General features: G+C 43.5%; 1 protein-coding gene across 4 annotated transcripts in view; it reads right to left on the minus strand.

Annotated features, from left to right (window-relative positions):
* SNX29 (sorting nexin 29) overlaps window positions 1-13,601 on the minus strand; it is a 574,556-nt gene that overhangs the window by 406,615 nt on the left and 154,340 nt on the right. For all 4 annotated transcript variants that reach the window (XR_004902062.1, XM_028512599.2, XM_036020920.1 and 1 more), the window contains 2 exons: window positions 8,318-8,381; window positions 5,714-5,842 (listed from right to left, as the gene is read on the minus strand). Coding sequence is in view for 3 of the 4 variants with exons in the window: in XM_028512599.2 (XP_028368400.1) it covers window positions 5,714-5,842; window positions 8,318-8,381 (193 nt within the window). In the remaining variant the exon portion in view is untranslated. The remainder of the gene's footprint in view (window positions 1-5,713; window positions 5,843-8,317; window positions 8,382-13,601) is intronic.

Consider the following 13,601-nt stretch of genomic DNA (forward strand, 5'->3'; position numbering starts at 1 on the left):
AGAATCCTTCGCAACCCAGAACCCCAAACAGCCACTCTCAGAGCTGGCAACAGGATGAAATCTATGGCTTTTCCCATCAGAGCATCTGTTATAACAAGGGAGCTGGCAATGAAAAGGCCCAGGCTCTTGGGTCCAAAGGCCATCCCTAACTCAGGAAAGGCTCAGATTTCCAGCCAGTGTCTCCCATGTTTGACTTTCTCAACTCTGACCATTTGTTTCTTGTGATAAAAATCAATTGATGACATTAACTGGACACTGAAGAAATTTATTGTCCTTTTTCACAAAAGGTGTAGCTTTCGTATTTCTCCAATAATTTAACAACAGCAACGGAAGGCAGACTGAGCAATAGAGTAGAAACTGAGATTTAAAGCCTTCATAGAAAGCCAATAAAGGCCTCCCATCGGGGCTGGACAGAGAGATATGAGCAGGGCTCCTATGGCCCATGGTCCAGCCTTCCCTTGCAATTGTGCAGTAAGGGTCAATGTCACAGCAGATCACTGCTCAGCAGCCCAACAGGGAAATATAAACAAAGGGACACATGCTGGGCAGGCAGGACTGGGAAAATAACACCAGGAGGAGCTGAAGGTCAGATGAAGGCCAGTGGCGAAAGGCTCCGAGATGCTTGTTGCAGAGGGAAGCTGGGATGGGAAAGACTCCACAGACCTCACCTAGCCTCAGCTCCCCTAGCCACCCATGGGCCAGGCGCCAGCCCAGGGAGCACCCACTAAGCACTCATGATGAGCCTGAGCTTCACAGACTGCTTTAGGAGCATTAGCTCAAGTAATCTTCCACAGGTCTATGAGGAAGCATAACCGACATGATTTATAGCCCGCATGATTTAACAGCCCTGGGAACTTATGCTCGCTCCTGGCCACAACATGCCCAATGAAAAGCCTTCCTAAAATGTTATATATGGAGGAGAAAGGGAGTGCCTTCTCTTTGGATCCTGCATGAGGCTTGCTGCTCCCAGCGCCATCTCTGCAGCTGGGTGCAGAGGCCCTACATAGGAAGGGCACTAAAACATCCAGAGGGCCCAGAGCCAAGAGCAGGGGAGAAAGAGGACTGACCTCACTGGAGAACCCAGGCCCACAAGGAACGCCTGAAGGAACACACCAGTTACAGTCATACAAAATTCCTGCTAATCCAAGCTAATCTGGTTTGGGCTTCAACTGCCAAAGGCACATTAATACTAGTTAAGACTATATTATGCCTGGACACAGTTGCACAGCATCCTTACACAAAGTATGGAAGGGCCCCAGCCACCCACCTCCTTTTAAATTTTTAAACAGATGATGAACCAGAGGCTCAGAAAAGTAAAGGGAATAGCTCCAGTCACACAACCGACAACAGTTCTTGTTAGTGCACCAGAGGTCGTCAACAGGAGAGCAAAGCTGTGACAAAAGAGTCTAACAGTAAGGCTGGCACCAACAGGAGACACCGGAGAAAAGGCCTTGAGCAGTGCTCCGTCAAACAATCCAGTGGGCTGTGTTCGCATCCGTGGTGAATCACAACAAACTGGAGTGTCTTCACGGATCCGGCAAGCTGACTGTTGGGGAGCACAGAGAAAACATGTCTTGCTCCAATCCAAACCAGGAAACCTCATTAGTTGGGGCTCAGAGTTACAAGTGAGAGAAGACCAGTAACAAACCAGCTTAAGTACAAAAGGAATTTATTGGCTCACAAAACTGAAAAGTCCAGAGGAAAAATTGCTTCAGGAAAGACTGGATCCAGGAGCTCAAATGATATCATTAGGGTTGTGGGTTTCTCTCTCCCTCCATTCTCCACTGTGTTGTCACCATGTGGATCTTCCCACATAAGAGCAAAGACAGCCACCAACAACTCCTAGCGTACCTCGTATCCTCTCAAGAATGCTATCATTGGCTCTTATAGGATCAGCCTGGCCTCATGCCCTTCTCTGACCCAACTATGATGGCCAAGGAATGGAACAAGCTCACTGTCCAGGCCTGATCATCTGGCCTGCTCTAGAAACTAGGACAGGCAGTGGCAGAGTCAGTCACACCAAACTATAGGGGCAGGGTTGGAGGGATATGTGGGAAGAACCTGCCAAGAAAGACGGAGGTAGTGTTTGCCCCAAGGAGGAAGAGAAGCCCAGTGGGCATGGTAGGCAACCTCCAAGATGGCCCCCTACAATCCCTACCTCTTGGCCTGCGCACCATGGTTGATCTATATGACAACAGAATATAGCAGAAGTCATCATGTCTCATTTCCAAGACTAGGTTATAAAAGACAAAGTGGCTCCCACATTGGGTGTGTTCTCTCACTCTTGAGTTACTCGCTTTGGGAAGCCAGCTGCTGTGTTGTGAGCAGCCCTTTGGAGAGGCCCACGTGTAAAGGAACTAAAGCACCCTGCCAGCAGCTACCTGAGTGAGCTTAGGCTTTCATGTGAGTGCAGCTCTGGCCAACACCTTGACTGCAACCTTATGAGAAACTCAGAGCCAGAACCTATCAGCTGAGCCATTCCCACATTCCTAACTCACAGAAATTGTGGAGGATCATAAATGTTTGTTGTTTTAAGCTGCCAAGTTTGGAGACAACTTGTTACATAGCAAGAGATAACTAATACAATGAACAGAAAAGAAAATATCTCCCCAACAATCCAACAACCCTGTTCACGTGCTTCTCTCAAAGGTACTTCATGTCAATGTGTATCATCTTTCTGTGAATACCTAGCTCATACGCACATTTTCCTCATTCAATGGGAAGTAAGGTAACCAATTACTTAGGGAACAAGATTTACCTTCCTTGAACTGCTACTGATTGTAATGCCTCCACCTCAAAACCGAGCAGCCTCTGGGAGCCACACAAGCACTGGGCTGGCTACATGGCCTTGCTCTTGGTTGAGCCATGATAGCACAAAAGGAAAGCCATTCATTTTGAGCAAAAAGAAAAAGAAATGTGTAACAATATGCTCTGTTTGTTCAGGGATGTTCCAGTTTTACAACTAGCATATACTCAGAGCCAGTAAAACAGTCATACACACAAATACACTCTTAGAATATTTATAGCAAAAATAATTTTTGAGTCTGAAATAGCCTAGTACTTAATTCTTTCTGCACCACTGCCATTAAACTATAACTTTTGATTAGGCAAAGTTTCTTAGTAATATAATTATTACACTAAAGAAAAATGATAATGATAGTTAACATTTATTGAGCACTTATGGAACACATTTACTGAGCTGACATATGGTCTCGCATTTTATTGTGCATCAACCCTCATCAACCCTATGAAGCAGAGAGTTTTCTTATCCTCAATTTATAAAGAAGGAAATAGAAACAGAGAAATTAAGTAACATGTTCAAGGTCACACAACTAATGTGCAGTAGAGCCCTAGTCAGAACCCCGCAGTCCAATGCCACCAACCACTAGGCTAAACCACCGGCATTATGATACCTGCCACCTGGGCACACGTGGACCTGAGAACAGGGTGGCCCCAATGAACACACACAGGCCTGGCCTCCAGCCCCACTGTCCCACCTTGCCTGTGCCCCACTGCCCCCAAGGAACAACTGACCACTCAGGACCACCATTTGATATCACTGACAGCTACTCCCTCTGTGGCAAGAAGAAAGTTCTGACAGTTGGCAAAGATTAACTCTGCCTGGAACATGTCAGCAGTTGAAGTTCTCAAAATGTGTATGTCCAGCCTCTCTGTTTGCTTCTTGTTTTTCCCTGAAGTATTTGCTTATTTTACAGATGTTCCTTCTACCTGCAAACTGCAAACTTTTAGGTACCTCAAACTCTTAGCTACCCATTGTTTAAATGAGGAGACTTCAGATTATAAAATTGCTTAGTTAAGAAAATTTTTTCTACTCCATTCAGTGGCTAAAATTTTTCTAAGAATTATCATATACTAAAATATGCTTCCTGTAAAGTACACTTGCAATAGCTTGCTCACACCCAGAGCCTTCTGTACTTCCACGTATGCTCTTCCTCATTCAATCCTCTCAGGTGGATAAATAAGATTAGCCTTTCTGTTTTATCAACGAGGGAATGCACACTAGTGAAAGTTAAGCCACTCAGCCAGAAGCACACAATCTGCAAGCAGTGGAGCAGGGACTCATGGCTAAGCTGACTCCTAACACAATCCGAAAGTGACAGAGAACATAAGTCTGTCTCTCTCTGATGATTCAGAACCAGGGTCTCTATAGACTTCAGCCTTCATTGTGAACCAACACCATTACTCCACAGAACCCTGGCATGGCCAGGGAAAAATGGCAGTCCAGCTGGCAACACACCAAATTGGGTGCCCATTACTGTTATTTGTCGTCGTCATTTAACTATCTCTGATGCTCCTGAGAAGTCATTTTAAAATGTAAAGAAAGAAGAGAAGTTCCAACTGAAGTTAAATATGGGACCCCAGCACCAGCCTGTGATTACACACACACAACAGTCACCTCAGTGACACCTGCACCGACAGCACCAGGACGACACATGCGCTGCTGCGAGCCGGCTTCACTCCCCATCCCCCTGCACAGCCACGTTTATCTCCTGGTCTCATTTTAAAGTAGTTTGAAGTTAGATCCAATAAACTCTTCATCTTAACTAAAATAGGGGAAAAACTAGAACTCAAATGTCCACCAAATGCTTATTTTAGTCTAGTGCATCAGTTCAATGCAACGCCATATCTGCACACACAGAAATGGTTAACATGGAGCTTAAGTGGTGGAGGCAGCCAGGCTAAGCAATGACAGGCTACAGATTAAGTACAGTACATAAAAATAGCTTTCTATATGAACAAGCTTTGTAAAGATGCATGTTTTTATGGAAGCTGGGATTTTAGGAGGTTCACTTTATAGTCTTCTTTAATAAGACATAAACGAAGTCACAGAAAAATAAAATGGCTCTCAAATAAAAATAGGCTGAACCATACTCCTCATTAAGGAAATGCAAATGAAAAATAACCTACTGGAGCCATTTTTCACCCACGGTATTACCAAAGACCCAGGGGTTGGAGCCGACCCCTGTGGGCACGGCTGTGCAATCATGCCCTCTCCCCTCTCCTGTGGAACGTACATTGGCTCAGCCTCTGTGGAGGGCAAATTGATGAACTCTATCCAATTGAGAAAAGCACAGAACTTTGACCCTGCAATTCTACTTCCAGGAACATTTCCAACAAATACAGTCATATAAGAGCAAAAGAATAAATGCAACAGTTATTTACAGTAGCATTATTAGAAATAGCAAAAGACTAAAATCCACCTCAATGCCTAGCTATTGGCACACTGGTCAAATGAATTCTGGTGCAGTCAGACAATGAAATACAAGCTATTAAAGATGGCCGGCCTGTGTACATCAACACAGAACAATCTCTACAATGTAAAGTGAGTGATGTGGAAGATCAGCCACCATTGAGCATTAAGGAAGGAAAGAATAAAGGGAGGCAGAGAGGGAAATGAAAAAGTACGTGCACACGCATCACCTTGTGTGCATGGAGCATCCTGGACAGTAATACTGCCCACCTCCAGGGGCAAACTGAGTCACTGGAGATTGCACACTTTAACCATTTATATTTTGAACCATGTGCATACATGTTATTCAATATGTCTTCAGTAAAATCATAAAATTTCAAATGCACAAACTTTATTTCCATTGGTCACTATCTTCTTTTAATTAAAAAGTGCTGGTAAAGATGTGCTTGGGTTTTAATAAAGCCTCCCCACACCTACCTCCCAGTTCCTCTGCCCTCCTACCTTGCCAATGCCTGGATTTTTGTGACGTGCCGCTCCTCCTGCTCAGCCACCTTCCTTTTCAAGGTGTCGACCTCCTGCCGGAGGGCAGCCGAATGCTCCATCTCACCATCCAGCAGGTTCCGTAGTGATCTGGGAAGAGGAGGGCCCATCTGTCAGATGCCATTAAGTCCATCAAGCCCAGAACACAGTTATTTACCTAAGTCAAGTACTAATTCATTTGTTTTCCACAAAGCTCTGCATAAATCATAATTCAAGTCTATACCTTGTATGTAAATATACCTAAGGAGATACCAAACTCTGCTCAAACACCTCAGAGTAATAATTAGGATGAGCTCTAGGGGAACTATCTGTGGCCCAGATTCTACGTCCCAATAGCCTGTGGGCAGCTTTTTAATTTAATTTAATTTAAATTATTTGTTATTGATTATGTTATTACAGTTGTCCCAGTTCTTCCCCCTTTGCCCCCTCCACTCAGCACCCCTCATTCCCTCAGGCAATCCCCCCACCATTGTTCACACCCATGAATCAGGTGTATAAGTTCTTTAGCTACTCCATTTCCTATACTGCACTTTACACCCCCATGACTATTGTGTAACTACCTATTTGTACTTCTTAATACCCTCCCCTCTTCGCCCATTTCCCTAGACCCTCCTCCCATCTAGCAACCATCAAAACACTCTCTGTATCCATAATTCCGTCCCTATTCAAATCAAGAGTAGCAATGTGTTGAGCAAATCCCAGGCAAGTCCCTTTACAGACATCCCACTCAAAGGTACAGCACATTCAACTCAGGCCATTTTGTCACAGCCACACTGAAGAAGAGATCTGACAAAGGAATGAATGTCAGTTCAGAGCAAAAGAATAATCTGAAGCCATAAAAATAGAATACGGACTCAGGTTATCTGACAGATGTCTACCCTCATTTCCACTTCTACCCACCAAACACACTGTAATCCTGTCCCTCTGCCATCTCCAGGTTAAGCAAGCATATATAGAGTTTTATAGAGCTATACAGTTTGACACTGCATATATCATATTTTCTATTATATTTGGAGTTTTTTAACCCTCTGAAACACATTCACTTGTGAATCTGTCATCCTTGCTCTTAAGTAGCAGAAAAGATAGCAGCTCATCCAGAGATAACCATAAATTAGCACCTAGAAGTGAGCCAAATATGATTCCACTGACCACTTACTTCACTGGACCTCAAATGGGCATTTCTAGAAAACATTTACTGACTTTGGTGCATTTGCCTCCCAAATCTAGAGGACACTTGCCATGTGACATCAGAACTTAAGCAGAAGTGTCTGACCCCCCTACCCACACTGTTTATCAAATGCTCCAAGAACTGTATTCCCTTCAGAGTTTTGAGAAAATTCCCTTCTTGGGGCCTTGGGCCCCCTGACACAAATCACGGTATGACGTTTTTCTTTCTCTGGGAAGAAGAAATTGACAGATAGTAACTATTGTTTCTCACAAGGTAAGACAACCTACGGCTTCTTCCAAGACAACAGCTTCCGCTGAAGCAAGGGGGGAAAAATCCTGCAATGTCTACAAGCCCTTTGTTGAAAGTTTTAGTTGGAAAATCATGCTGTCTAAAGATTCTGCTTTTAAAAATTCTCTTTTGTTTTAGAAATCATGCTTGTTTGCATTTATATGTTTCCATAAAGGATGAGGGAAAAGCTTGTCAGGCAGAGCCCAAAACAAGGTTTAAAAAAGAATAATCATGATCACATGTCATCATGGATGCTTAATTCTTGCTCTGAGTAACAGAACAAAAGGGTGACATGAACCAACACCCAGACATGTGGGTGCACAACACAGGCACACCCAAACCACCCCAACCCCCAGGGAAGCAGCCAAATAACCGTAGGCAAGCCCCTATACTGACCACCATGTAGCCAAGACAAGGTGCTGGCGGCTGAGAAGCTCCTGTTCAGGCAGCCAGATCACAGTGACATAGATGATGCCTGCCAGTATCTAGCATTGATTTCAACAGAGAATAAAAGACAAAAAACCCTTTTTCTTCTCAACATCTGCCACTGAGCTTTTGGGGAAGTGAAAAAATTCAAATGCCTTCTTGTCCGAAGTACCCCTTATTTGAGATAACTCTAAGACAAGTATTCGAAGTGCCTACAATGTGATAGGAAGGCCCTCAGTTAAAGGTCACTCAAAGGACTGCTGGAGCAGGTCGGTGGGTGGCAGCTAATGGGTGTACAGGGTTCCCGGCCACGTGATGGAGATGTTCTAGAGTTGAGGTGATGGCTGCACATAGCTGTGAAGGCACTAAAAACCAATGAACTACACACTTTAAATAGGTGAATTGTGTGGTATGTGAACTACATCTCAGTATGGCTGTTTTTAAAAGAGCTTTACCAAATTTTTAATTTGTTCTAAGGTGGTGCCATGATTGTAAAGTTTTCATTTCTCCCTAACACTCAGACTATATATATACTAAAGTGGTACTTCACAGACAAAATTAAAAAATCCTTGGTCACAATTTTGCCAACAAAGCAAAATGCCCTTCCTCTGTGATATTCTCTCTGTCCTAGAGGTAGAATGTCAAAGGAAGAGATGCTGCCTCCAGCCTGAAGATCACGATACCTGTTCTCCTCCTCCAGCTCATCTTTCCTGTTCATCATGGCCACGATGGCTTGTCGCAGTTCATCTACGAGAAGAAGGCAAAGTCAAAATCAATCAGCAGACCTCACCTGCTACACCGTCCTCTCATCAATCTGGATTATGTGCTACTTAGTGCAGCTCATCTGGACAACTTCCTTTTCCTTTACAAAATAATTCCCATACAGTCTATGATACCCAGTGGTCTCCGTTGACCATTATTATTAGCCACATAAAACAGAAGGGCAGGGCAGAATGAGAATAAATGTGGAGGTGATTCCCTGTGAATATACTCAGCCACACTGGAAAGACAATAGGCTTGTGATTTCTAAGTGCTTTTCCAAGTCCCTGCTATGGGACAACATCTGTTTTGAACAATGAGATATTCCTAGTTACAGTTGTCTATCAACAGCAGATCAGACAGCAGATGGAGTCCATACTGACATAAAACCACTCAAGTTTACTGAGATATCTCATTTTCCCACACCAATTTCTGTAGTTAGTATATAGGTGACACTATCAGGGGAAGGCTTTCTAATATACAATCCATAATTACTTATAGGAGCTACTCTTCTGATATCTCCTACATAGGAAAGAATTCTCTGATAGGAAACCATGCCTTTATGTTAAATAACCACCCAAGTTTCCTATCTACATCAAACAACTGTTATCGCTTGTCCATCCACATACTAAAGACACTGTTTACCATATCTCTCAGATGTGGAAAAACCAAGAAATGTTTTTTCTTTTTTTTTATTGCTGTTCAAGTATAGTTGTCCCCATTTTTACCCCTCCATTCCTCCCCACCCCATGCATCCCCACCTCCCCCCGCCTTCCTACCTGCCTTTGTCTTTGTCCTTAAGTCCTTTATACATGTTCCTTGATGACCCTTCTCTACCCCATCCCATTATCCCCCTCCCCTCTGGTTACTGACAGTTTGCTCTTTATTTCAATGTCTCTGGTTATATTTTACTTGTTTGTTTTGTTGATTAGGTTCCACTTATAGCTGAGACCATATGGTGTTTGTCTTTCAACACCTGGCTTATTTCACTTATCATAATGCTCTCCAGATCCATCCATGCTGTCGCAAAGGGTAGGGGTTCCTTCTTTCTTTCTGCTGCATAATATTCCATTGTATAAATGTACCACAGTTTTTGGATCCACTCACTTACTGATAGTCACATAGGTTGTTTCCGACACTTGGCTATTGTAAATTGTACTGCTATGAACATTGGGGTGCATAGGTTCTTTTGAACTGGTGTTCCACGTTTCTTAGGGTAAAGGGGGCAGAAGCATAAAATGGAGTAAAAGTAGCCTCTGCAACACATGATGTTGGGAGATCTGGACAGCTGCATGTAAAAAAATGAAACTCAACCACCAACTTACACCATACACAAAAATAAATTCAAGATGAATAAAAGACTTAAATATATGTCACAACACCGTATAAGTCCTGGAGGAAAACATAGGCAGGAAAATCTCAGATATTCCACATAGCAATATTATCACCAATATGTTCTGTAGAGCAAGGGACATAAAGGAAAGAATAAACAAATGAGACTTCACCAAATCAAAAAGCTTCTGCATGGCTAAAGAAAACATCAACAAAATGAAAAGGGGACCAACCATATGGGAAAATATATTTTCCAATGATATCTCAGACAAAGGTTTAATCTCCAAAATATATAAAGAACTCACACGACTCTACTCCAGGAAGACAAACAACCCAATTAAAAAGTGGGCAAAGAACCTGAATAGACACTTCTCCAAGGAGGACATACAAAGGGCCCAGAAACATATGAAAAGATGTTCAGCATCACTAGCCATCAGAAAGATGCAAATTAAAACCACAGTGAGATACCACTTCACACCAGTCAGAGTGGTAAAATGAACAAACAACAAGTGTTAGAGAGGTTGTGGAGAAAAGAGAACCCTAGTACACTGTTGGTGGGAACACAGACTGGTGCAGCCACTGAGGAAAACAGTATGGAATTTCCTCAGAAAACTAAAAATGGAACTGCCTTATGAACTGGCAATTCCATTGCTGGGATTATACCCTAAGGTATACCTTAGGGTATACCCTAAGAATCCTGAAACACCAATCCAAAAGAACCTATGCACCCCAATGTTCATAGCAGCACAATTTCCAATAGTCAAGTGTCGGAAGCAACCTAAATGCCCATCAGTAAATGAGTGGATCAAAAAACTGTGGTACATTTACACAATGGAATTCTATGCAGCAGAAAGAAAGAAGGAGTTCCTACTCTTTTCGACAGCATGGATGGATCTAGAGGGCATTATGCTAAGTGAAATAAGCCAGGCAGTGGCAAACACCATATGATCTCAGCTATAAGTGGAACCTAATCAACAAAACAAACAAGCAAACAAAATCTAAGCAGTGACATTGAAATAAAGAACAAAATGACAGTAACCAGAGGAGAGATGGGAAGGGAAAATGGGGGAAGAGGGGAAAGAGTCAAGTCAAGGAACATGTATAAAGGACCCATGGACAAAGCCAAAGGTGGGTAGGATTGAAGGTGGGAGGTGGGGATGACTGGAATGGGGGGAGTGGTGAGGGGAAAATGGAGACAACTGTTGGGAACCATCCTACCTGGTTTCAGAAGCTGTAACCCCTCAAGGCTAAGGCTGAGGGAGCAACCTTTGGACCATAAACCACTAAGGAGACAAAGCTTATCTCCCTGGCAGGAGCGCTGCTTCTGCTCCTTTTACTTCATCCACAACTGGACCCAATGCTTGGTCAATGACAAGTAAGATTCCCCAAAAGGGGGAATGATCTAAGACAGGCATGATCATGTGGGAGGCCCCTAAGGAAGGACTTGGGGGGGCTACAGCAAAAGGGGGTGATGGACTCTCACCCCTTGGCTTTGACAAAGCCTGAGTCCTCATTCTGTTTGCGAGAAGTCTCCTAATCTCTTGCCTGCCTTACTTCCCCTGCCTGACTTAAGCCCCAAACAATGACAGAGGGTGGTGCAGCCCTGTGCTAGAAAGGGCGGGTTTCCCGGGCAATCAGGCCTAAGAAAGAATATGTAAAATCCTGTGAAACCTGCTTTGTTTAGAATGCTCTCAATTAAATGATAAGGGTCCAAGCAAGAAGTGAGTTTATTCCTCAAAAGTTTTATTGCTCTTTAGCTATCAGACCCTGACTCAGAATAGGCCCTCAGAGTTCTTTGTTATCTATTGTTTGATCCTTACTGTCTGACTATGATTAATGAGCTTTACCTGTATTCCTGTGCAAAATGAACCTAATAAAAGCCCATTGAGGAAAAGGCTCTTGGCCCTTCTCCTTTGAGAGACTGGCCACTTTTCCTCCCCAAACAGATCATGTCTGGGTAGACTTATTCTTATCCGTGGTGGCCAGCGGGTGGCGGGGAGGGGGGGTGCCCTGCAGGAGGAGCGTCCCCCCCACAACGACTGTACTTGAACAACAATAAAAAAAGAAGAAGAAAAAAACAAAGCAGTCAATCCTATGTTCATTGCAGCGTTATTTATAATAGCCAAGATTTGGAAGCAGCCCAAGTGTCCATCAGTAGATAAGTGAATAAAACAGTTATGGTACATTTATATGATGGAATACTACTCAGCTATAAGAAAGAAAGGAAAGAAAGGAAAAGGAAAAGGAAAGGAGGAAGGAAGGAAGGAAGGAAGGAAGGAAAGAAGGAAGGAAATTTTACCCTTTGCGACAGCATGTATGGATCTGGAAAACACTATGCTAAGTGAAATAAGCCAGTCAGAGAAAGACAGGTACCATGCCATTTTACTAATATGTGGAATCGAATGACCAAATGGAACTAAGAAACAAAATAGAGACAGACTCATAGATAAAGAGCAGGCTGACATGAGGGGAAGTTGTGAGGTAGAGGGATTGAGCAAAAGGAAAAAAAGAGAAAGAACTCATGGACATGGACAACAGTGTGGTAATTGTGGGGGGGGGGGTGGACTGAGGTAGAAGAGGGTATGGGGGATAAATGGTGATGGGAAAAATAAATAAAAATAAAATAAAGTTTTTACAAAGGAAGTGAGACTTCTAAGGTGCCTGTGAAGAGGTCTATGTCTCAGGTATCTCTTTCCTGCTGTCACCAAGGCATCACCAAGAAAGACTCAAATATCATTGGATCAACACGTATTCTCTGAGCACCTACAAGGTATAGGCACTGTTCTTGGAACTGTGGGTGATGAGTGAACAAAATAAGCTAAGTCCCTCCTGCAAGCACATAACACTCAGGGTGATGAAAAGGGCAAGAAGGAAAACAAAAAAGCAAGGTGAGCAGAAGCAGACTGATATGGGGAGCAGTGCCATTTCACATGGGTGCTCTGGAAAGGCCTCTCTGAGGAGAGGACATGTGAGCAGAGGCCTGATGAAGAAGGGGTGCCAGCCCTGCTGCTATATGGAAGAAAAATACTCCATACCATTAAAAGCACGTGCAAAGGTCCTAAGGTAGGCATAAGCTTGGTCACATGAGAAAGGCAGAGTGGCATGAGGAAGGAGGGACTGGCACACAATGAGGTCAGAATCCAGCAGGCACAGAGTCTGCCAGGGTCAGAGGGCATGCTGGGAGCCACAGCACATGGCCCTGCCCTCTGGAAGCTTTGAATATTGATGGCTTGAAGACAGTCCTGGCACCCACCAGCTAAGTGTATCATGTACATTGTGTCATTGGTGCCATACATCAGCTCTGTGGGAAGCTATCTTTGAGTCCATTTCACAGACACGCAAACAGGCTCAAAGGAGCTAGAATTTAACTCCAAATCTGCCCAATTCCAAACTCGGTGTTTAACCCTTAGAAACAATGATAATATTGCTACCACTTACATGCAGAGATGTATGCACAAGAACTATTATTTTATTGGCACCTCACAGTCATGTTAATCCATTTTACAGATGAGGAAGAACCCTGGGGAGGTTATTAAGTCACACAACTACACACCTTTAAATGTCAGAGCCAGGACCAAACCAAAGCCTCTGACTCCAAGTTGATGGTGCTATAAAGATGCACAGCACTGAATGAGATAGAAGGGCTGGGAGAAGACCACTGTCATGTGCATGCTATGTCCAAGACCAAGGCCACAGAATAGCATGGGTCCAGGTAATGAGCCCACAACCAGGACACTGAGGGGCTCAGTTCCTGGCACATGTTGTAAGGATAGAGCCATACATGATCCTTTCAACTTTTCTCAATGTTAGATAATTTTCACAATGGAAAACACCAGCAGAAAAATCATTTCCAGAAAAGGTCTTAAGAAATATTAG

The sequence above is a fragment of the Phyllostomus discolor genome, chromosome 3 (assembly GCF_004126475.2).
Source record: "Phyllostomus discolor isolate MPI-MPIP mPhyDis1 chromosome 3, mPhyDis1.pri.v3, whole genome shotgun sequence".
Lineage (NCBI taxonomy): Eukaryota > Metazoa > Chordata > Mammalia > Chiroptera > Phyllostomidae > Phyllostomus > Phyllostomus discolor.